Source organism: Onychostoma macrolepis, chromosome 17 (genome assembly GCF_012432095.1).
Source record: "Onychostoma macrolepis isolate SWU-2019 chromosome 17, ASM1243209v1, whole genome shotgun sequence".
In the NCBI taxonomy this organism is placed as follows: Eukaryota; Metazoa; Chordata; class Actinopteri; order Cypriniformes; family Cyprinidae; genus Onychostoma; species Onychostoma macrolepis.
Window position 1 is genome coordinate 24,013,318 of NC_081171.1, and position 24,506 is coordinate 24,037,823.

Below are 24,506 nucleotides of genomic sequence, written 5' to 3' on the forward strand. Positions count from 1 at the left end.
ATAGATAGATAGATAGATAGATAGATAGATAGATAGATAGATAGATAGACAGACAGATAGATAGACAGATAGATAGATAGATAGATAGATGTTATATGACTTCATGTTTGGAAACAGTTTTGCCACACACCAGTATAGATGAAGCATTTATGGTTTAATCTTTTCATATTAAATCCAACTATGATCTATTAAATGCGATCTCAAGAGCTGGGTTTGCACTGACTGTAATGTGCGATACTGGCATGCACAGAAGCTCAGTCAGCATGCAGTGCTGTGCATGTGGGCGAGTGTGAATGGGAACAGAGAGAAGGCAGGCAGGCTGGGGGTGTCTGTACAGAAGTAAGAGGAGGGCAGATGCAGATCTATTCAGAGAGGCTCCACTTCTGCTAGGGCTCCATGGAGAAGGGGCTGTTCCATAGTGTGGGTGGCTATGAATTAGGCCTCAGTCGCACATCCAGCAAACGCTCTGTTGCTCATGCTGCCACGGATGAAAATAGAACATGGTGGCAGAAAAACAAAAAGTGACGAGAGAGATGATGAAGAGCCGAGGACGGCCTTACATGTGTCAGTCATGTTGAGCGAGAACATACGAGAATAAGACCTTACAACAGAGGGCTATATTATAAATATGCTAAATATATGTATAAGTTTTTCAAACCAAATGGAAACTAATAGTGCTTGCAATTAGTTGACATATTTTATTATCTACTTTGACAGCTTCTAAATCAAATTTGAGACGTTTGAAAGCTTCAAAATGCTGAGAAAGTCTAAAATATAGACTTAGCTAAATATTAAAATTGTTTGCAACTCCTACAAGGTACACTCTGTCATTTTCTGTATTTATTTTATTTCCAGTTGTTTTACCTGTATTTTGAATTTTACACTTCATTGCATTGTGTTTTAGAGTTAAAAGAAATGTCCATAAAATATATTGTGCCAGTAATGAGCTGTCTGTACTTTTTCTGTTATTTTACCAATTTATTTTTCACAGTAAAGAAAATATAGCTTAGCTAAAGTCTTTTATTAGTAATCAAGATGTTTAATCGCAGTGATCTTGTTACCGAGGAAAACAAAACCGTTCTGTAGCCTATATTAATAAATCAGTTTCCTCTAGAAGCTAGAATAACTTTCCAACATATTCAGATATCACTTTCCTGAATTTAGTTTTATTACGGTTCCTCTGTGGGACGATGAACTCGGCGTGGCTCGTTATTTTCCGTGTCGAGTTTCCCGGATGCGTCCCATATAAGTCAAAAAGGGCGTGTTTGAGATTACCGGATTATACCCATTTATGGGATGCGCCCTAAACCGGAATTCCTGATAATAACATACACCAAAAGTCAATAAAAATGAAAAAGCATCTAACTGTTTTCACAGACCACAAATCTATTTCGATATAATATCAATAGCCTATATGCACAACAAATCAATCACAACAAATTAAAGTTATAGCTGAGTCAGAGATCTGTCTCTAAACAGAGCGCTCGTGTCGTCACATGGCCAAGAGCACAAAAAAAAAAAAAAAAAAGCCCAACCCGTTTTTTTTTTTTTTGGCCTGTTCTGTCCTTGTATGGTCAGTGACGTCATGGGGCATTGACAGGCTCTTCTTAAATGCTACGACATAAAGTTTCACTTATTGCGGCGGCACATATGAAGGGAGCTGATGAGCTGATGCGCGCGTTTATGATGACTACACTGAAGTGAACATATTTACAACACATCAACTAGATCATAAAAGCTCTGAGAACAGCTTAATAAAATTCAACTTCTTTAAAAAATAAATAAATACGCGGAGGATCAAAATGACAGCGACAGCTAGTAGCAGGGAGAAAATTAACGCGTCTCTGAATGATTTGATGCGCTGTCTGCCGGCACACGGATTCTCTCTGGATGAGACCCCCGCAGCAGTCTTCTCTCATGGGGATGTGGGGGTTTGTTCTGACCAGTTCAGTGAGGCGTCGGGAGGTAAGACAATATTAGGATGCTTACAATAATAAAAAAAGTGCTAATATTCACAAGGGCTGTAGATTAGGAACCATGAGTAAAACAAAAATGCCTGTTTGTCCTGTGCTTGTTTTCTTATTTGATTGCTTGTTTATAAGTTGGTTTCAAACGCCACAAGTTTAAAACTTTAGTGAATTGGAATATTTTCTGAGCTTCCATCATCATATGGAGCAGTAAACAAATAAACATCTTAATGGTATGCAAGGCGAGAGCCTGAACTGTCATCATCTCATTGCAGGCTATGCTTTTTGTACCAGTTTATTCATTTCTTCCACGTTACTTTTTACTTTTTCGTTGTTTTTATTAATTGCGTGTGTTCATGTTTTATTGTGTAAAAAAGCCATTATATAGACTATATAGCCTAATCTGTCTTATATCGGGGCACTTTATCACAAACTGAACGTGTGTTCAATGAACTTTTTTTTTTCAACAGTAAGAAATTCAATAGCTACTTATAGTCAACTAATAAGGAAATTTTCAATACTTTTTGTAGCCAAAACTTTAAGGTATAGGCTACACAAGATGACTTTAAAAGCAAACTCGCATTGGAGGAAAAAGGTTTTCATTAGGCTATAATCTTAATATAAAACGTTGGATAGGCTGTTTATATCTCATCTCCAGTTCATTTAGTGGAAGGAAATTCAGTAGGCTATAGACTAAAAATAGACTATTTTACTGCAATCTATTTGGTTCAACCAGAATATCAAGAGATAGGCTACCTGCATATATTTTGCCACCTACATAGCCTACTATCTTTTGAAAACAAACAGCTTACCTAGATTACACGTGCCGAATACGTGATTTAATGGAAACACACGCAATAAGAGGAAATTGCTCGATATAAACGTCTTTTTTTTACTCCTACAGGTGGCTTGAGCACCGACAGCTTCGGCGTGGAAAAACGGGGCCTTGAACTGACAGACCCGAGCAAGTTTTCTCCACACAGCGCGCCTGTCGCCTACACAGGGAAAATTTCCATCGACGCGCAAGGAAGCTGGAATCAGGAGGGAATAATCAACTTTGTCAGCGCAGGAGTGCAAGACAGGCCACCTTCCCCGGGATCATTCTCCACGGGCTCCCCCTCAGACACTGACTGCTCCAAAATAGCTCAAACCCTTGCCAACATGGAGCATATGTACACAGGCCCGCCCCCTTACACCTGCAGTGCCGATGGTTACCATCAGGACCCCTCGGTTTACCTGTCGACCACCACGTGCCCCATAACTTACGCAACTCCATCCTACTCAACCCCAAAGCCATCTATAGACGGGACGCTTTTCTCCATCATTCCTGACTATGGGGGGTTTTATCAGACCAGCAACTGCCAAAGGGACAACATGGCTGTGTTTCAGGACATCAAGCCATTTTCGTGCGCTTTGGAGTCTATCAGAGTCCCTCCACCTCTGACTCCCTTGAACACCATTAGAAATTTTACTCTGGCGTGTCCGGTTGACGGACCGAGGCCGCCTGTGGATTGCACCAATCCGCAAAGCGTCCCACTCAGGCCGATTCTGCGGCCGCGGAAATACCCAAACCGACCGTGCAAGACGCCGGTCCACGAGCGGCCGTACCCCTGTCCGGCGGAGGGATGCGACCGGAGGTTTTCGCGCTCGGATGAGCTGACGCGCCACGTGCGCATCCACACCGGCCACAAGCCGTTCCAGTGCCGCATCTGCATGCGCAGCTTCAGCCGCAGCGACCACCTCACGACGCACATACGCACTCATACCGGAGAGAAGCCCTTCTCCTGTGACTTCTGCGGCAGAAAGTTCGCCAGGAGCGACGAGCGAAGGAGGCACACAAAAATCCACCTGAGACAGAAAGATAGAAAGGGGTCCGCGCCTCCTCACAGCTCGAGCGCCGGAGGTACAGCGATGTGAACAGTTTAACAAGCTCTGACTGCTGGGATAGTCGTTGGCCCATTTAAACCTGGAACTTTTTTTGTGTGTGCGCACAAATATACGAAGGCAGCTTGTGAATAAAGTGTTGAATGTGGTTTGTTGTAGTACCTAGACAACGTCCTTATCAGAGAATATTTCATGTGGTGCAAATTGCAGTTGTTCTGAGATATATAGTGTTTACAGTGAGTCTTTTTTATTGACATTATTACTGTTATGTGTGTGAATAAAATTATAATAAACACAAGGTGTGATCTTTTGAGAATCAATGGAAGGGATATTAAATGCTGTATGGCATTACGAAGTTATAACACTAGAGGTCGCACTTTGATAAACTGGAAGGACAGGTTGCAAGTAAAATATACATTGTAATACGATTCTTTTTGAAAGAAATTGATAGTTTTATGCAGCAAGGACGCATTAAATTTGTAATGTTACAAAATATTTATATTTCAAATAAACAGGCTATATTCAGCAAAATATTTGAATATTATGCATCACAACTTTTTTCAGCATTGATAATTGTATTGAGCACCAACTCAGCATAAGACTGGGTAAAATTCAGCTTTGCTATCACAGGAATAAATTACATTTTAAAATATGTTAAAACAGAAAACTATTACTTGAAAGTCTTTTACTGTATTTTATTTTTTGATAAAACGAGCCTTGGTGAGCATAGGAGACCTTTGAACTGTAGTGGATGTTGGCTGTAAAGAATGTAAAAAATGTATTTAAATAACCAACAAGACCCGTTTCTATTGCATCTTTTATTAGCCGACGTCCATCGGAGTACAAACAAAACTTTAATTTCTTGTGTAAAATTCACATCACATTCTTCAGTTCACATTGTCTTATTAATTTTCACCAGTTAGACTTGTCATCCTGGCTCAGTGCTTTATTGTCATAACTACCAGGAGTGTTCAAATAAGTATCCAGTGTTACATATGCCAATTTGTAAAGTGAGTGTTGTCAAGCCTGTTGCTAAACATTTCAGTGTCTTGATCGCTTTATCAACACAATATTGCAATGGAAACAGGATGAGCAGATTTCTGCTCTGATAGGCTTTGAAGCCTTTGTTAAACCAAGTCTCACATCTGCTGCAAAAATTAAATATTTATCACATGCTATACAAAGTGAATCCAGGCAACCAATCGAACCTGCACACAAAATCAGAACAGTTTGCATGCAACACATTGGAAATGTATGGACGCACGTAGAAAATAACAACCAAAAGACAATTAAAGTTAAAGACAGCAGCTGCGGTATTTCAAATAAACCACTGTACTCTTGATAAGGTAGCCAGTCGGACATGTAAAGAAAAGAACACAGAATCTCTTGATTAAGGCTGAACCCAGTTTATAGTCAGATCCTTCAGAGGGACACTTTAGGCCCTGGGTAAGGTTCACCACCACACCAGAATTCACTGGGCTGTGGTATTTCCATAAGCCACAGGTCACCGGGTTCCTGGGCTTCACTCTTTATGTCTGCAGCCTCTGAATAGGCATGTAAAACTTTATAATAATGGCAGTCTCTCCCTTCATCCGGATCATACGGCGGTGATAAGATGTCAAGGAAAGCCGTGGGTCCGTCAACAGCGTCTATCTGGTGGATATTGTCCTTTTGGGGTGACAGCACACACGGGCCGTTCTCCTCGGTGTATTCCCCCACCGACCTCAGCACCGAAGGCCGGAGCGAGCTCCTCTGGAAGGGCATGAGCGGAGGGTTGAACTGCACGCCGCTGGCACCATTTCTAGGTTTATCCAACCTGTCGAAACAGCTGATTCGTACCTTGCCGTAAATCACTTTCAGCATGCCGTACATTCCCGGATGATCATGCAGCGGTATGGAAGCGCCCGTTTTTAATAAAAACACCCCCATGCTGAACGTGTCGGTCTCGTAGATGTGCATGTATGTAACGGGAGGCGCGATGCGCTGCGACGGCATCGGTGTGTTCTCGACGGTCCGGGGCACAATCTTCAAGTCCGCCGCTCTGACCTCCGCCATGAGGCTTTTCAGCTTGCTCAGATTTTCCATAAACACTTTATTGTGTTCTCCCACAACCGAGGGGTGGCGGAATGTCGTGAGGGCCTGTTTGGCGATTTTCTGGACAGTAGAAATCATGTTGTCTCGAGGCATCATAACGCGCAAGTGTCCGGCGTCAACTTGACTTTCAACCTCACGCGCCTTGCTCCTTCTGCGAAATCAAGTGCAAGTCCCGTTTCAGAGGCTACCTTCTTATTTAGGCCATCAAAATCGACACAATGTGTAAAAGCTTAAGCGCAGCCTTAGGAGTGCCGTTAAGATCAAGTCATTCCTGGCCATGACTACTCCATACACAGGCATCTGATTCACACGTACGCAATGTCAACATTGTTATACGTCACGCAGAGAATTATGGGAAACGTAGTTTTCAGGCTACTGTGAGACTTGACCGAAACTACAAAACGAATGATCCTAGAGCTCGCGCTTTAATATTTGTAAACTTTAACCAAACTCGTCTGTCACGAATAAAAAAATCTTCGTAAGTTCCTATACGGACGGTGCATGAGATATTACACGTTAGCTGGTTACTACAACTCCCATAACATTTCTCTTCAAAGGGGCAACGACACTTCAGTCTTTCACCGCCACTCAGACTCACGCTCTCAAAATGCTGTGTTAAGTGTGAGACTGGAAAAAAAAGAGGTCATGGACGATTGGTGACCACAAAAATGTATTTGGACATATAGAACTGTAAATATCATCGCATAAACATAAAATATCAAACTAGGTGGCATTTATTTTTAAGAAAGAGCACAAGCACACACATTTCACAAAATACATTTAGGTTGCGAATGTTAACTGTACAGAAATACCAAAAGGAATACAGTTCAAACTCAAAACAAACAAGTAGAGACTTTTTTTGGTCATTAAACGTACAGTTTACGTGATGAACGTACAGCGCTGACACCTGTGTGAGCTTGAGGGGAACCTGCTTGTCACGTTCACTAAATTTGCACGATTTTGGGTACAATTCTGCGGTCTTCCGTGATAAAGTCGCAAAAGGTTATGTTCTGCGACTTTGGCAACAAGGTGAGCGCACGAGAGAGAGAGATAGTGAGAGAGAGAGAGAGAAGTAGCGTTCAGTTAATAATAGTTTATGTTAGCTTGCCCTGTATCAGTTGAAACATAACCTGTTAATTAGCATTCCCTTCAAGGTATGATTATTTTTATCCTAAAATTACATCCAGTTCTTTCTGAAGAATGAGCAGTATGGAGTCAATTTAATGCCGCATGTATATGCAAAAGAATAAAGTTTTACAAAAGAAAATAAAGTTTTGCAAACGAAAATGAAAGTATTGAGAAAAAAAAGTGCTTTTTGTAAACAAAAATAAAGAATTGCAAAATATGAATGAAACAGAGCAAAAGCAATGATTTTGCAATACATATTTTCCATGTCCATATCTAATAATTTATTTGGAATGCTGCTTTTATTTTGCGTTTCAGTCAAGTTTGAGCTTGTGATACAGTTTTCCCCTTTGCGCTTCACATTTCTGCGCGTCTCACTTTGTACACAGATTCCCTCTTTCACCCACTTTAATACACTAAACGGACACTGGGCATTTTTCTTTCCAAACATTAGAGCACGGAAAATTAAATTTGAAAGGTATGACATAAAAAAAACAATGGACTGGACTCCAATGTTGTTTGGTTTCCGACATTCTTCAAAATATCTTCTTTTATTTTCCACAGAGGAAAGAAAGTCTTAAAAGTTGGGTGAGTAAATGATGATAGAACTAAAGACATACCCTATAAAATCCATATTTTCTGGGGCCATAGTATATTGCAATTATAAACTCCCTCCCTGCTGAAAAACAAATAACAATAGAAACCATCACAGTAATTCTAATAGTTTCCACTACAAAACCATCAACTTTTAACCATTAAAACCATAAAAAAAAAAAAAATGGGTGTGTTTTGGGACATATTCCATTAGGGTTTATTGGTTTTAAAAAGTCACCAGTAGAAGTCGACCAATTACCAAAAACCCACAGGGACCATTAGCTACGGTTTCCATTAAAACCAATACAAGTCCATTAAAATTTATTTTTTTCCAGCAGGGCTGACAAAGGGAGACCTACTGTATTCTCATATACATCTAAAAATGTGCCACTTAAGTCTATCATGCAGAAATATCCCCGAAGCGCTTACTAACTCTGTCACTACAGTCTATGGAAATGTGACAGCAGCAGGTGAGCTGTTTTTTTCCCCAATCCATATTGGCACAATTTAATCATTTGCTACATAATCAATGTTACATGAATCAGATTCGAAATTACGGGCAAGAAATGAATGAAATGATCGACTGCGGTATAATGAACCAGTAATCTCATTATCAGTGCAGAAGCAGACTGTTGACATGCTGGCTGTTGCTCAATCAATTGTGACTCACAAACATGTTTGCATGACATTGTTTAAAAATATATATTTATAGATAAAGAGACATGTGGACAGTTTAGTCATCTATGGTCATGTTGTTATTCCTGCACATAAAAACAGAGCTTCTATAAAAAGCTAAAGCTATGTAACAGGATGCAACACTACCGCCTACTCCAGTCCTCTGAGCTTGGAAAACCACATACACACACTGTGTGTGAATCACAATATGACTGTGAATAAACATTTCAGATGACATCACAAAGACGCTCTCCGAATTCACACCAGACATTAATAAACACATAAACTCTCCAGTCCTCATTATGATATGACACGTATGACTGAAAAACACTTTTAGTTACGGAAACAAGTGTGCTTTCTAATAATATTGGTCTGCTTATTCACTCTTTCTGTCTCCTCCTAATAATGGGGCTTGTAAACTTTCTTCATAGCCAACTCAAACAAACAGAGGCTTCGCAGGCAGAAGTTTATTGGCTTTGCAGTGAACTTCTACATTTGATTTATTTTTAGAAATGACCGCTGTACAAACAGCACAAGAGCTGTGATTCCCAACGAGGGATATGTGACCCCAGCAAGCTTAAGAACTTTGAAATATTTAGATTCGTTCAGATTTGTTTCTTTGAAACTTATGAAACAATAAAAGATAACATTAAAATGACAGTAAAGATAAAAAATTACAGTAAAGACATTTATAATTTTTCAAAAGATTTCTATTTCTAGATTCTCTGATTTCTAGAATCCTAAAAATATATATATATATATCAAAGTTTCCTCAAAAATTTTAAATGTATTTTATAATGTTTTTGTACATTAGAATGTGTCCTGTTTCATTTTATTAGCTTAAAGTTCGTATACCAAAAAAATCTTGTCAGGCATATTTAAAATATAATACAGGTGCTGGTCATATAATTAGAATATCATCAAAAAGTTGATTTATTTCACTAATTCCATTCAAAAAGTGAAACTTGTACATTATATTCATTCATTACACACAGACATATATTTCAAATGTTTATTTCTTTTAATTTTGATGATTAGAGCTTACAGCTCATGAAAGTCAAAAATCAGTATCTCAAAATATTAGAATATTTACATTTGAGTTTGAATAAATGACCATCCCTACAGTATAAATTCTGGGTATCTCTTGTTCTTTGAAACCACAATAATGGGGAAGACTGCTGACTTGGCAATGATCCAGAAGACGAACATTGACACCTCCACAAAGAGGGTAAGTCACAGAAGGTCATTACTGAAAGGTGTGGCTGTTTACAGAGTGCTGTATCAAAGCATATTAAATGCAAAGTTGACTGGAAGGAAGAATTTGGGTAGGAAAAGGTGCACAAGCAACAGGGATGACCGCAAGCTTGAGAATACAGTCAAGCAAAGCCGATTCAAACACTTGGGAGAGCTTCACAAGGAGAGAACTGAAGCTGGAGTCAGTGCATCAAGAGTCACCACGCTCAGGCGTCTTCAGGAAAAGGGCTACCAAGCCACTTCTGAACCAGAGACAACGTCAGAAGCGTCTTAACTGGGCTGTGGAGAAAAGAACTGGACTGTTGCTCAGTGGTCCAAAGTCCTCTTTTCAGATGAAAGTAAATTTTACATTTCATTTGGAAATCAAGGTCCCAGAGTCTGAAGGAAGAGTGAGAGGCACAGAATCCATGTTGCTTGAAGTCCAGTGTGAAGTTTCCACAGTCTGTGATGATTTGGGCTGCCATGTCATCTGCTGGTGTTGGTCCACTGTGTTTTCTGATGTCCACAGTCAACGCAGCCATCTACCAGGAAATTTTAGAGCACTTCATGCTTCCTTCTGTTGACAAGCTTTATGGAGATGCTGATTTCATTTTCCAGCAGGACTTGGCACCTGCCCACACTGCCAAAGGTACCAAAAGCTGGTTCAATGACCATAGTGTTACTGTGCTTGATTGGCCAGCAAACTCGCCTGACCTGAACCCCAGAGAGAATCTATGAGGTATTGTCAAGAGGAAGATGAGAGACACCAGACCCAACAATGCAGATGAGCTGAAGGCCACTATCAGAGCAACCTGGGCTCTCATAACACCTGAGCAGTGCCACAGACTGATCGACTCCATGCCACGCCGCATTGCTGCAGTAATTCAGGCAAAAGGAGCCCCAACTAAGTATTGAGTGCTGTACATGCTCATACTTTTCATTTTCATACTTTTCAGTTGGCCAAGATTTCTAAAAATCCTTTCTTTGTATTGGTCTTAAGTAATATTCTAATATTTTGAGATACTGATTCTTGACTTTCATGAGCTGTAAGCTCTAATCATCAAAATTAAAAGAAATAAACATTTGAAATATATCAGTCTGTGTGTAATGAATGAATATAATATACAAGTTTCACTTTTTGAATGGAATTAGTGAAATAAATCAACTTTTTGATGATATTCTAATTATATGACCAGCACCTGTATAATAACTGTAATTTTAAACCTTTACCAGTCTTCGTCACTATCCTTTAAACCACTAGGTTTTACCCACACTGTAAAAAAAAAAGTTGAGCCAACTTAAAATTTTAAGGCAACCAGCTTCAGCAGATTTTTGAGTTTTCTCAACTTGTCGTTTTAAGTTTATACAACAAAAAGCTCAGAATCTCCCACAAAAATAAGTTGAGCAAACTCAAAAATCTGCTGAAGCTGGTTGCCTTAAAATTTTACGTTTTTTTTTTTTTTTTACAGTGCAGGTTTTTACCCATTAGTATGATCATTAATTATTTTATATATTTGAATAAGTACAGAATGTTGTTTCATTTTAACATAAATATATCTGTTATGCTGAATGATGATGGAACATTATTTCACTCATATTTTGACATTTAAAATGCTTTCTGTGTCTATGAAATCACTTTTGTAAATTAAATTTACTCATATATTTGACTCATATAGGCTACTGAATAGAGGTTGTATTAAACACAAGAACATATCCACAAGCTCCATGTTTGATTAGGCCGAAATGGTCATGAATGGCCTCCGTTAGACAAAAAACCTTCTGAAAAATGTAAATCAGAGAGGTCACGACCTCAGCATTTTAAATGTAATGAGAGACGTCAGTCTGAGCCTTTAATACGCTCGCAAAGACGACAATCAGAGCCAACCAATCACAAGCCATTCTTTGATCTTCAAGAACACTATACACAGAAAAAACGTTAACATGCAACATCTTCTTATTCCAGCTAGTACCACTGCAGCTATTTATTACAAGATCGACCCCTTTTTCACTCTCTGGTCTATGTTCCTATGATATCTTTGTTTAATGTAGCAGAGAGGTCTTCGCCCTTTGACCATAGATCTATGCAGTCTGGTTAATGTGTGTTTCCATTCTGGAGGTTTATTTTTCCTGAAACGCAGCCAAACTCTCTGAGCATCACGGCCCCAAAGCTCTTCTCCTCTACACGTCTCTGAAGCATTTTCTGAACAAAGTCTAGATTGCCAAATGATTCAACAAAAGGAAAAGTTTGATATGATGATCAAGATAGTCTTTTTATACAACGAAAGTGACTTGTGACTAGGGTCTGTTGCGACAAAAATCATTCTGTTCCTCTCAGAAAGTTGTCACTTAAGAAGACTTGGAATATAGTACCCAATTCCACTATAAAAAGGATTTTTTTTGAAGAGGTCAATAAAAAATGATGGAGTATGTTTTAACATTATGAGAGTAACGTTATTTTATTCTATGTGTTACTTGCCATTTCTTTGTAATTGTTTATGAAACTCACAAACAATTTCTGAGTGAAAATTGTTACAAAGTAAATCCTTAACAGATTTTTTCCCCCAGTGTTTTCTAGCAAATGCATTATTATTATTATTATTTTAGATTTTTGGAGCTTTACAGCATTTGTTCCTATTCAGTTTCATTGGAACAGAGCAGCACGAACATTCTTTTAAATGTCTCATTTTGTGTTCCATGGAAAAATTTGGAATGACATGAGTAAACTGAGTAAATGACAGAATAATTTTTTAATTATTTAAAAAAAAAATTTTTTTTATGTAATGTAAAATAAATAAATAAATAACAGAAATGCTCCTCCAGGATTTTAGTTACTTCTTAAATTAAGTAACATAGATCTTTGAGGTCTGTAGGTGGAGTAAAAAAAGAACATTTTCAAAGAAAATTAAAATGAATTTTGAAAGAAAAATTTTCACATATAATGGGAGTGCTGGTGTGAAATATATACAACTATTTCATACATTGTGTAAAGAAGCAGACAGATGGATCCCAAAGGTCTTTACCTTCTAACAGGCTTCATCTAAGGTGGTGCCACAAATTAAATTTTGAATTCGCTGTAGAAAAAAACAAATTAAATACTCACAACTGCACTCTGAGCTGTTCTCAGAGATCTAAAAATCAGTTTTGCATAAACAGTAAAATCAAGGATACCCTCTGGTGTTCATCCTTTGCATTGCGGTATTAAATAAGAAGAAGACAGACTGAAGACCTGAAGATAAATTTAAAATCTCATCTTATTCAGGACAGTCCAAGTTTGAGTATGAATTGAAAATTTCATATATAAATGTAGAACATCATATGGAAAAAAACACAGTAAAACAAGTTGGTCTGATCAAATGAATGACCATTCAGATTTTAATAATGCTGCAGTAGCCACAAGAAATGGAAAACAGGCAATCAATCTTTAATGATCAATTCTAATCTCATTTCTGTTATTCAGAATATCACATACAGCAGCAAGGATCGCGTGAGACTTCAGATCTCACAGTATCACAAGTGTAATACAGACGACAATGTTTCAAGAGAAAGGCACAAACATTAAGATAATTAAGTCTAGAGAAAACAAATTCAATATTTTTAACAGAAAACAACATGGCACAACATTAAACATTAGAAACACCAAACAATAGAACAAAAAAAACGTTTAAGCGATTTAGCTTGGTTCTACTTCTGATTGTCACATCTATAATGGCACACCTACATTTCTAGGGTCCAACCTAGTTCACAGAACTATTCATTTTAGATATGCATCATTAATACCAATTTTTATGAGAAAACAGCTGATATTTATTTTAATGTAATGGCCAAAGGCTGGCACGATGGCTGATATTATAAATTCCTGTTTTCATTTACAAAAATCTATTCTTCAGTCTTGATGTAGCACACATTATAATGTAGAATAGATGAATAACTGTGTAATATATATATATATATATATATAGATAGATAGAAATTATAGTATCTGCTCTATTACTGGCTTAATCAGATGCATACTGAATTAAAAAGCCAAATATGACTGCTACTGTACTGATACGGCCACTCATATTGTATATTTTAAAATCGAACCTGATATTGACAACATATTGCGAAATAAATACACAATTGGCCAAAATTTATTATTATTTGAAATATGGTAGCAACTAACTAATAGCCTATCAATCTTATTTTTAGTGTCATCCATCTTTATATTTTCAGTCAGTCCAAAATCATTGTGAATTCTTATAAATGATGGTCTGAACCAGTGTTGTGAAGAGTGTGCTGCTCAGTATGTGTTAGTGGGTACTGATACAAGACAATAAAATACATAGGAACACTTTCTCAGATTCTATTTATAATAAATAAATAAACAAATAGATACATAAATAAAATCATGTGAATTAGGTTGAGCCCTACTTGACCTTGTTTGACTCCAGATTTCTTCTGTACAGTACCGTTTCTTTTCCTCCCATCATGAAAATATTGTCACATATTGCACAAGCCACTGGATAAAGCATTATAGCATGCTCACTCACAATAAAATACTGATGGATGTGAACTACCTCATGCTCACACAGCACTACAGTACTTTAGATCTCTTTCTAACTAAACACAACATAAACTAGTGATACAGAAACGTGAAGAGACCACAAAAGACAAAATAAGATTCTAATCACAGTGTCAGAACTGAGCACAAAATGGAGTGGATGACATTGCCACCACTGAACAAAACAGCACAAACAAGAGTATAAAACAAGAATTATAACTAGTCGTTTTTATACTTTCGTCTTCTGAACTCAAATTCCAAGTGCCATTTGTCATTTCTGCTGGGCTTTTTGTATATATATTTCCTTTCTAAAAATGTAAAAGTCTCACACATGAAGCCAAGAGGTCCTATTTAGCTGGTCACATGCAACTTGTAGAATAATATGGGAAAAATTCAGAGCTTAAACTGAACAAAACAAGTAGCCTGAGCTGAAATGTAAGCAAATGCCCTCATTTGGCTTTTTCCCCCCTAAAACTGACCGGGTTCATATCAAGACTAAGGTGCGGTGGATGAGATCTACCCTGCATCTGACAAAAAATACATACTAGTATTTACAAAACATTGATTTTGAATACTGTGAAGTCGAAGTGCTGTGAAGTTAAAGTCAAATAAAGGTTATACCCAAGTGTGTGCATGCAGTGGTCCTTTATAGACCACTACAATCTATTAATAACACCAAAAGCACTACCCTGTTCTTCCAGTCTGTTGGTTTTACGGACAACACCCTCTTCATTCATAAAATTATACTTCAAATGTTATACTGTATGTCAGTATTTTTGTGCATTAAAGGGGACATTGGATGAAATTTTCACTTTTTTAGCTTTTTGCATTTAGCAGTTAGGTAACTGGCATGTCTGCCAGCTCAGAAAAGCTGAAAAAAGCTTAAAACCCCCCCCCCAAAAAAACCATGCAGCCAGTTTTTTACTGGCCGTCTGAGTCTGAAACTGTGTCATCCAGCAGCTGTTTCAATTTGCAGCCAGTTTCTATGTAGATAGCTATAGCTATTTGAACAAGACCACCTCTGAACCATATGGATATATTGGAGAGAGGTGGAGTGAGCAGTAGCTCATTAGCATTTAAAGAGGCATGCACTGAAACGGGTTGCTGTGAACAGAGCTGTTTTTGATGAAGTAAAAAGTGTGTTGTTTTACACGGCCATTGAGGAATTTGAACCAAAGTATGTTGCAGACATTTCATGAAGACCCTAAAGAATCATACCAACTTGTGGAAAATGGGCATCCGATGTCCCCTTTAATGGACTTTGGTAGTATACCGCTATTGTCTGAATTGTTTCACAGTTTTGCCCAAGATGCGAATAAGTGCTACTGCTCCAGTTGTGTAGAGCCGAGAATGAACTGCCTGGGAATTAAAATGTTCCGTTTTTTGTACAAGTTAAGCTTTATGGTATCATGCTACCGAATGCCACAAAAATGAATCGTGACTTTCCTTTAGCTTGTAAAAAGAACAGTACAGTTAGAACAGTCAGAAACTGTCCATAGAGCTTAACATTGTTTGAATACTGAATATTCATTTGATTTAAGTGCTAGATGCAACTTAAGTTAAGAACTTAAATACTGTAATTGTTATTTTACGGTACAGCTTACCCAGTCGTTAAACATTTCTCAAAATATCTTGACAGGGCTCTATGGTGAGTAATTGTTGACAGAATTGTCATTTTTGGGTAAACTATCTCTTTAAATAAAGTACAGAATCGTTTCACAGTTCAGCCAAAGACCATAAGTGCTATTGCTCCAATTGTACAGAATGGCAAAAGTGATCCATTATCAAATTTCTTGGCAATTAATTTAAGAACACTTAACAACATCTATACGTATTCCAATAGGTGCATGTTTTAAAACGAAAGAGAACTTCCTTCTCTGTTATAGTTTCCTCTTTCTCTCCTTCTAATGAGGCTGGCTAACATAAGCAGGGAAATGTATATTCATCCCTTAAAATGTAGCACCACTATTTAAAATACACAACAAAAAAACAGACCCAAGTAAATGATTTTGATATTTGCTACATACTTTTTCTTCTTGCTGAAACAGTGCATTTTCTTAAAGTGGCATAAGATCCGACCTGTACGACACAGGTTGTATTTTAACATCATCCTGCATTTAGATAATATAACTACATTCATTTTCCTGAACAGTAGTGTTAGTTAGAAAACAACAAGCATGTAACATTACTAACTATAGCTTCACTTCATGTTAGCAACTTGTAACGACAGCTGTATCTATTTGAATTAAAGGGCAGCTTCACCATGTGTTCATTCTACCGCCAATCTTATCGTTAAAATATTTCACAGATGGACCATAATCACATTCAAGGATCAAATAAGTATCAAATAACTAATCTGCCATCTGTAGTTGGACATCTCTGTTGTTTATTGGGCTTTTGTATAACTCATATTTACATACAGTGGTGTCCAAAAGTCTGTTTCTAGTGAAAATTTAACATGAATATCAACATAGTATTTGGCAACCTGAAATGATTTTGCATGTAAAAACAAACATACAGGCAGACTGGAGTAGTCAGGTTCTTGTAATCATGAAAACTTAACGAATCAGTCAGTATGGCTACTAAATTTAAAGATTTAAAAAAAGCTTTTGACACTATTGATTATGGATTATTAATGATGAAACTGGAGAGATATGGTATAAGAGGAAAAGCTTTTGCTTGGATAAAAAGTTACCTCGATGACAGATATCAATCTGTACAAATTAATAATGATAAATCAGATTTAATGAAAGTTACTTGTGGTGTTCCGCAAGGTTCTGTGCTAGGCCCTAAGTTGTTTATACTGTACATAAATGATATTTGTTAAGAATGGTTTTGTTTGCTGATGATACTAATTTATATTGTTCTCGAACTGAGGGTTTTCAAAAAATGGTTTGATGATAACAGACTCTCACTGAATTTAAGTAAAACAAAGTTTATAATATTCAGTAATCGACAAAGTAACAATAAAGTGAAACTAATGATTAATAACGAGGAAATAGAAAGAGTGTATGAAAATTTTGGGGTGTTATAATTGATCATAAATTATGTTGGAAATCACACATTAATCATGTAAAAACAAAGATGTCCAAATCCATTGCAATATTAAATAGAATAAAACATATTTTGAATGAAAAAACTTTATATATATTGTATTGTGCGCTCATAGTTCCATACATTACTTATTGTGTGGAGGTGTGGGGTCACACATATAAATCCAATTTAAATTCAATATATATGTTGCAAAAGAAAGCTATTAGGATTGTTAAAAGGGTTGATTATTACGAACCAACAAATAAATTGTTTATTAATTTACATGCATTAAAATTTGTGGATTTAGTTGAATTATATACTTTACAGTTAATGTACAAAGTTTATAATAATTTACTTCCAAATTGTATTCAGAGGCTGTTCAAAATAAGAGAAAGTCAGTATAATTTAAGAGGATTGTATATGTTCAAAAAAGTAAGGGCAAGAACTAATGCAAAAAGTAGGTGCTTATCTGTTATAGGGGTAAATCTATGGAATAAATATGAAAAGGAACTAAAAGTATGTAATTCACTTTGCCAATTTAAGAAAATGTATAAAAATAATAAAATAAAATAAATAAAAATAAATAATTATATGACTCAGTATTAACAAATTGTGGTTGTATTGTTAAATAATTGAAGTAATAGTTGGAGTGTGTATTTTTGTTATGTTTGTTTTGAATTATGTTTGTACATTTTGGGAAATGTTTTTGTAATATTGTTTATTTTGTATTATTTAACTTAAAGGGTAGGCATAATAAGCAAGGCTTCTGCCTACACCTTTTTTTCGGTAACTATGTATTTTTATTTACTTTGTGAAAAGCTGTCTGTGAGGACCGGAATAAAATTATTATTGATATTGACTGATTGAAATCAACATCTGACTCACCTACTCAACTGCAAGTTATCATTACTTTCAGTTATGTGCATCTTGCAATTTTCAGTACTTCTGTGAAACTTAAATCAGTGTAATTATGACAATGTTTAGATTTGAAGATTTGTTATTTAATCAAAAATGCAGTAAAAAAAATTATTGTGAAATGTTATTATGATTTAAAATGATTGTTCTATTTAAATATATTTTAAAATGTAATGTAATTTATTCATGTAATGGCATTTTCAGCATCATTACACCAGTCTTCAGTGTCACATGATCTTCAGAAATCATTCTAATATGCTGATTTTGGTGCTCAAGTAACATTTCTTACCTTTAAAATGTTTAAAACGGTTGCTGTTAATATTTTGGTGAAAATGGTGATACTTTTCTTCAGAATTCTTAAGAACAGAAAGACTTATTTCTTAATTTAATTCATTAAATTATTAATTGTACTTATTTATCCTTTATTAAGATTTACTGCCATTTATTTGAAACATAAATCTTGTTAATTGTTAGAAATGTCTTTAGTGTCACTTTTGATCAATTTAATGAATCCTTGCTAAAAAAAAAAAAAACAAGTATGTGCTACATAAATAATAATAAAAACACTCATCCATCCAAATGTTACCGTATTGGAATTACAAAAAAAAAAAAAAAAAGTCATTAAAAATAAGATTTTCAATCTGGTTTCAGACTTTGGACCCCACTGTATAATTATTAATATATTCAACATATATTTGAAATAGTGTTATTTGCATGTACATTCATTGCTAAGCTCCACTTCTGTCCCTAAACCTCGTACCCATCTGACCTCCTCCGCTGGGACCAGCTGTCGTAACCCAGTCTTCCAGAAGAACCTTTAGACAGTCCCCATCCAGACTGACCAAGTAACTGCTGCTCTTCATCCTGCTCAAGATGGTCTCCTGAAGACCTGATGTCAAAGAACGGCAACATAAGACTATTATTATCATCCAACACACATATGAACCAAGTGTATTTAATATTTAAGACTGATTAAATGGAAAAGAAGGGTAATCATTATTTATGGCAGGACAACATGATCTTCTACTGTCTTGATAGGATCTCATGAATTACTTAGAGGGGACATCCTGTCTACTACAAGCCAAACGAGTGCCCTGAGTCAAATAAGGACATGATTTATATTGTGCTCTGAAAATGTTCTGCTGGTTGTTAAGTATAGGAAACTAGAGGTTAAATGGTTACATGAATTGCTCATTACTGGGCTAATGTGACTTTCCTTCTTAAAGTAAAACCAATAATGCAATACCTGCTTTGTGTTATTCTATGTGGACCGAGCTCTGATGGCAGAGGCACCTGAAATAATAACAAATTAGAGAAATGCAGAGGACTGACATATTTCTGAAATAGAAGTTCATTATTGCAATCCTGGAAAATCATACAAGTGGGTCATATCAGGTGATTCATTATTGAATTTCCTTTTTTACATCAGTACATGGGTCAATGACTTGACACTCTTCCTTGTTTAAAAATACACTGAAAATGCGATTAATATAAAAATGCACATGAAAATACTTTTTCAATTTCTGAAATACAAGTCATTCTATCATTTTTGGAGGGCTTAAAGTGAAAAAATGGTGGTGTAACTGTTTGGAGAATTAAAAAAATAAAGGCAAAAATTCTTGAAATATTGGTACGGTCTTTGTATTATTATTAATTTAAATTTGAAATTATTATTAAATGTCATGAAGCTTTTTTTTTTTTTTAAATGTCAGATTTGACCTTTTTGTGAAAATGCATTTTATTTAGGTCAAATGGAGTAGCCTAACGAAAACTTAATATTCAAGACTCCAAAATGAGATTTTGTATTTTAAAATGTATTTTAAAAGATAACTAAATAAATAAATAAATTGGTGGGAAAATATATATTTTTTTTAAATATATAAATAAATATTTAAGGCATGAGATACACATTTTTATTTTTCTGGAAATTTTGGTGACATACAGAGTGAGCCGTGCAATAATGCCTGTGGGGGGCGCTCTGATAATATTCCAGTAGTCTCTCGGCCAGGGAAATCCTCCGCAAGAGGCTCTCGATGAACCGACGCAAACGAACCTTCCCACACATCTCATGCTGTGCCGCTGCTTCCAGAAACTTCTGGATGGTAATAACTTCCCTGCAATACAGTAAAAGGTAGTTATCAGAGAACTGCTTTATGAGACATTTTTTATTCATATTTTCCCCTTAACAGTCATAAATTCTGTTTCTTGTAGCCGCACCTTTAAGAAAACCAATATAAAAATGAGCAGCAGGGCTGAACAATTTCTCCATTTCATCATAATACACTCACCCTCATGTTATTCCATTTCCAACCTAATAGCTTTCAATTTCTTTCATCCTTGGAATGAAAATGAGACTTTTCAAAACGTCTTCAAAAAATGCTTGTACAGAGCAGCTTGGACATTCTATTAAACATTTCCTTTTGTGTTCCTTCGAGGAAATAGAGTTGAAAAGGTAAATGTGTACTGTTCTTTTAACCCTGTAAATCCTGACATATGAAATATGGAACAGTTTAATGAACCTAAGAGAAAATATAAAAATATAAAGTTTTTTTCTTATGTTGAGTATCATATTAATACATCAGGTTTTTATGGCTCATATAATATGACACTGAAGAATAAGAAAACACACACAAAATAGAGGTCCAAACTGAGCAAAAATATGCAATTATTTGCAAATATGCAAAAAAGTAAGATGAAATTCTAATGTATTGTAATCAATGAACTCTTCATAAAAGTATAACAAACTTTCATACATTACATATAAATATGAGTTTATATCTCCCAATAACATGTCTTAATAAGATAATATTTAATGCTTGGTTTTATAATCAAAGCTCTGTAGTTTTTATTGTGACATATAACGCAATGCAATACAACGATGATTGAAAGACAAAAATAAATGTCCCTCAATCAAATGCATCATATTTCATACATTTTAACATGTATGAATAAATCAAGTAAACCTAACTTCCTTCAGTCCAGTAAATCAATATAAAACTAACAATATAAAAGTTATTCTTATATTTACTTTCTAAAAATCTGTAAAGCTTTCACAGCAAAAAGACACACTTTTATAAGTATACTAAATGGACTTTTACTTGCTTAAAAGTACAAACTATCCATCAGACAACAGAAGGCATGGAGGAGATTGTGTACAACAAATCTTTAGCAAAGTTTCAATCATATTGATCATTTAGAGGTCTTTTTTTTCATTTCAAATATGATACAGCAGACTTTATAGGGTTTAGAATAGGTCACCCAAAACCCATGGTCAACCAGAAATCTGATTACGGGGACTGTATTCTGGCAACTTGTATTCACAGAGCTTAAATGATATTTAAATCTTTCACTCACTGTTCTCTTCTCTCCAACTCGTGCTCCGAGATGCTGAGCTGCTGCCTGAGTGTGGCGATCACCATAACGGCGGCGTCTACCTGTCTGCTGAGCGCCCGCTCTCGCTCCAGCACTTCCTGTTTCTCCTGGGCCAGGTGATGCGAGTGAGCGCGCTCACACAGGATAGCCGTGTCTGTCTGTGCCAGCTCTGAGCTCAGCCGCAGCAGACGTCGCTCCATGCTGCTATTGGCTGTCCTCATCATCCCCTCCAGCCTCTTCTCCACTGACGCCACAGGAGCCGAGAGGGGTCCGGCTCCGGCCGGTGCATCCCCAACGCTGAGGCTCCTCTCTGGGGGCGTGAGCTTTTGCTCTGCGGGCTGCTGCGATGGAGTTTGGTCAGCACCGAATAAGTGCTTGTGCTCTCCTCTCGCAGTGGAGTTAGTATTCGTGCCGGCGTCACGTACTTTATGCATGTCGGAATTGGAGGGTTTGCAGCTTTCGGTGTGCTCTGTGTTAGAGAGATCCCTCGTGGATAGGAGGCTGATGTCATGTTTAGTGTGGAAAGGGTGGCTGTATTCGAGGTGAGCTCTGAGAGAAGAAAGACTGTGGAAACGTTCGTGCTCTCCACATCGAGGGCAGCGGAAAGGAAGTTGAGGAGGGGCTCCGGCTCCACAGGCCTGCCCGTTCTTCACAAACAGCGCTGTGTTGCGTGTGCACACTTTCTGCTGCATGACACAGATAACCTAACAACAAAAATATTACATATTTAGCATCCCAGTTCTTGGATATAAAAATACCGTGTCGCATAGATGCCCAAACCAGGGCACGCAGGCCAGAGTTGATGACCTTTGATTTGCCCCACCACAACACAAAAGGGGGGAAATCAAGGGGAAAACATATCATTTAAGCATATCTTCATCATTTATCTTTTTTTTATTTTTGCTTTGAAATATAGAGCATATAAAGGGATCTGACTTTTTAAAAATGACTATTTTAATGTAATAAAGTTGTAATAATGCAATAATAAAAATTTAATAATACATTTATGTGTGGCCATCAATCAAGCTTTGTAGTAAAAAAATTTGGGCAACTCTGCAACCATAAACAGGAATCTACAGTACATTAGCGAACAAATATATCATGCGAACTGAATAATTAATGTATTTCTGGTCATTTTAGTAAGTCTGCTTGACTGATTCCGAGTCAGTGCGTATTGTTTGCATATAATGCAAATATTTGTAGTGATTTTTGAGTAATATGTAAAAAAGATCCTTGTCAATGCACATTATTTGCATATAATACAAATAATTGTAATGATTTTTGAGTAATATTTTTTTATTATCTTGTCAATTCATATTATTTGCATATAATGTAAATATTTGTAATGATTTTGAGTACAATGTAAAAAAAACCTTTTGTCAGTGCACATTATTTTCATATAATGCGAATATTTATTGCGATTTTTGAGTAATATGTTAAAAATTGTCTTGTCAAGGTAAATAGTTTGAATCAAATGCGAATATTTGTAATGATTTTTGAAAAAAATGTAAAGTATTTTTTCTCAATGCACATTATTTGCATATAATGCCAATATTCTTTGTGATATTCATTAATGCTAGGATGGGTGAAGCTGTCACCAACTGGTCAAGAGTTATCTGGTTAGCAAAGAGCTGTTAGCCCCCTGCTGGTAAAATCTAAAAAATTTAAAAAAAGAAGAAGAATTTTGAACAGTAGATTTCAAATCATAAGTAAATAGTTTAAGACCTGTGTTCAGTATTAATTAAAGAGACGTTTATATATTTTTCTCCTTTTACATTTTGGTCAACACACCTCTTGGGAGTCGGGACATGTCACAAAACATCAACAAATCTATTTTTTTCCTAGGCAATACTGGTGGAAATATTCAACCGATTTTTGTAGCACATACTTTAGTGTATGTGCTTATACAAAAATTGATTTGAACCTAAGCTGGCAAATATTTAATGGAGTAAATGTACAGTATCAATATTAAATCGGCCACCCCAAATATCGGCATTGGCCATTGAAAAACCCATATCGGTCGACAACTAGTCTGCAAACCTTGCTGTCTAACTGGCTATTTTAATCTAGCAAGCTTTTCACAAGGCCTAACACTGACACAATATATGAATGTATATTACTGAAATATAAAAAAAGACAGCATGCTGATGGTGACAGAAAACTGACATCAACACTTAAGACTTAACGTTAAGTCACGACTAAACTGCGTGATATACTGTATATTCATTCATAATAAAACAAGATTATTTCCATCCACTGATAACCACGAAATCACGACTATTTGAGTATGTTCTTATTAAGCATATCCACGGATATGTTAATGTAAAGCTTTGGCAAATCAAATTCATGCACCTCGGTGGTGAGATCAAATGCATTTGTTTTAATGGTTTACTGCTTAAATCAACCGATGATAGTGTCATCTCACATTTTAACGACCCATAATTTTTCTATAACTTCTAAAACGGCCATAGAGAAATGTATGCAAATATTCTTATGCAAGCAGGCGATCTAACTGGCCAGAGTCTGAAATCAGACAGGTAGTCATCTGACATTTTCTATAACACCAAGCATGCAACCATACCTTAATGAACGAGCTCCAGTGGGATTGTGTATTTTAACCTTTAATCAAACGGTTGATCCTTCGGATTATCTGTTGCTTGATATTTCTGTCCGAACCCCAGTGGTGACCCTCTCTGATTGAGATACAGTAAAACGATATCTAGGTGTATGAAGTCATCTGGGTACTAACGACGTTGTCAAGAATGAGCGTGACAGCAGCGACGGAGGTGACATAGATTTCTTTTCATATGATGCTGAAAGCAGTTTTCGTGTGCAAAATGCGTGCAAAATGTCATCGCATTATGTGTTAAATTACAATCGATCCAAAAAGATCCAGAAGCATCGCTCTCACTGAAAAGATTCGGTCAGAACGTTGAGGATTCATTAGAATGCAGTGCGGCAGACCATCGGTTTAAACTATTTAAAGACAGACGGGGGACATGAGCACAAAATCACAGTGATAACGCAAACCCACTCCATGAGCATTTGCATAAACATGCTTAAAATGTATTTTA

At 36.4% G+C, this 24,506-nt stretch overlaps 3 protein-coding genes across 4 annotated transcripts; 1 reads left to right on the plus strand and 2 right to left on the minus strand.

Moving 5' to 3' along the window:
• Positions 1 to 1,647: 1,647 nt before the first annotated feature.
• On the plus strand, positions 1,648 to 4,538 carry egr2a (early growth response 2a). Its single transcript, XM_058750354.1, has 2 exons — positions 1,648 to 1,965; positions 2,872 to 4,538. The coding sequence occupies exons 1-2, from the start codon at positions 1,803 to 1,805 to the stop codon at positions 3,882 to 3,884; spliced, it is 1,176 nt and encodes a 391-aa protein (XP_058606337.1). The 5' UTR covers positions 1,648 to 1,802; the 3' UTR covers positions 3,885 to 4,538.
• A 116-nt stretch (positions 4,539 to 4,654) lies between these two features.
• On the minus strand, positions 4,655 to 6,296 carry adob (2-aminoethanethiol (cysteamine) dioxygenase b). Its single transcript, XM_058750355.1, has one exon. It carries the CDS (start codon positions 6,039 to 6,041, stop codon positions 5,274 to 5,276), a length of 768 nt encoding a protein of 255 aa, XP_058606338.1. The 5' UTR covers positions 6,042 to 6,296; the 3' UTR covers positions 4,655 to 5,273.
• Positions 6,297 to 12,921: 6,625 nt separating this feature from the next.
• znf365 (zinc finger protein 365) lies at positions 12,922 to 24,356 on the minus strand. 2 transcript variants are annotated; one of them, XM_058750462.1, is made up of 6 exons: positions 24,014 to 24,356; positions 21,415 to 22,136; positions 20,003 to 20,174; positions 19,307 to 19,353; positions 18,830 to 18,949; positions 12,922 to 16,191 (listed from the first exon to the last, which is right to left on the minus strand). In XM_058750462.1, exons 2-6 carry the CDS (start codon positions 22,122 to 22,124, stop codon positions 16,170 to 16,172), a joined length of 1,071 nt encoding a protein of 356 aa, XP_058606445.1. In that variant the 5' UTR covers positions 22,125 to 22,136; positions 24,014 to 24,356; the 3' UTR covers positions 12,922 to 16,169. The 2 variants fall into 2 exon arrangements, with proteins under 2 accessions (XP_058606445.1, XP_058606444.1); XM_058750461.1 differs by having other exon boundaries at positions 18,821 to 18,949.
• Between the last annotated feature and the right edge of the window lie 150 nt (positions 24,357 to 24,506).

Excerpts from the sequence above, each read along its gene's own strand:
- egr2a (XM_058750354.1), top strand. The coding sequence starts at position 1,803 with ATGACAGCGACAGCTAGTAGCAGGGAGAAAATTAACGCGTCTCTGAAT. Across the intron at positions 1,966-2,871 it reads GTTCAGTGAGGCGTCGGGAG|GTGGCTTGAGCACCGACAGC; the intron begins GTAAGACAATAT and ends TTACTCCTACAG.
- adob (XM_058750355.1), bottom strand. The coding sequence starts at position 6,041 with ATGATGCCTCGAGACAACATGATTTCTACTGTCCAGAAAATCGCCAAA.
- znf365 (XM_058750461.1), bottom strand. The coding sequence starts at position 22,124 with ATGCAGCAGAAAGTGTGCACACGCAACACAGCGCTGTTTGTGAAGAAC. Across the intron at positions 19,354-20,002 it reads ATTATTGCACGGCTCACTCT|GTGCCTCTGCCATCAGAGCT; the intron begins GTATGTCACCAA and ends TTATTATTTCAG. Across the intron at positions 16,192-18,820 it reads CAGCGGAGGAGGTCAGATGG|GTCGGATCTTATGCCACTTT; the intron begins GTACGAGGTTTA and ends TGTGTCGTACAG.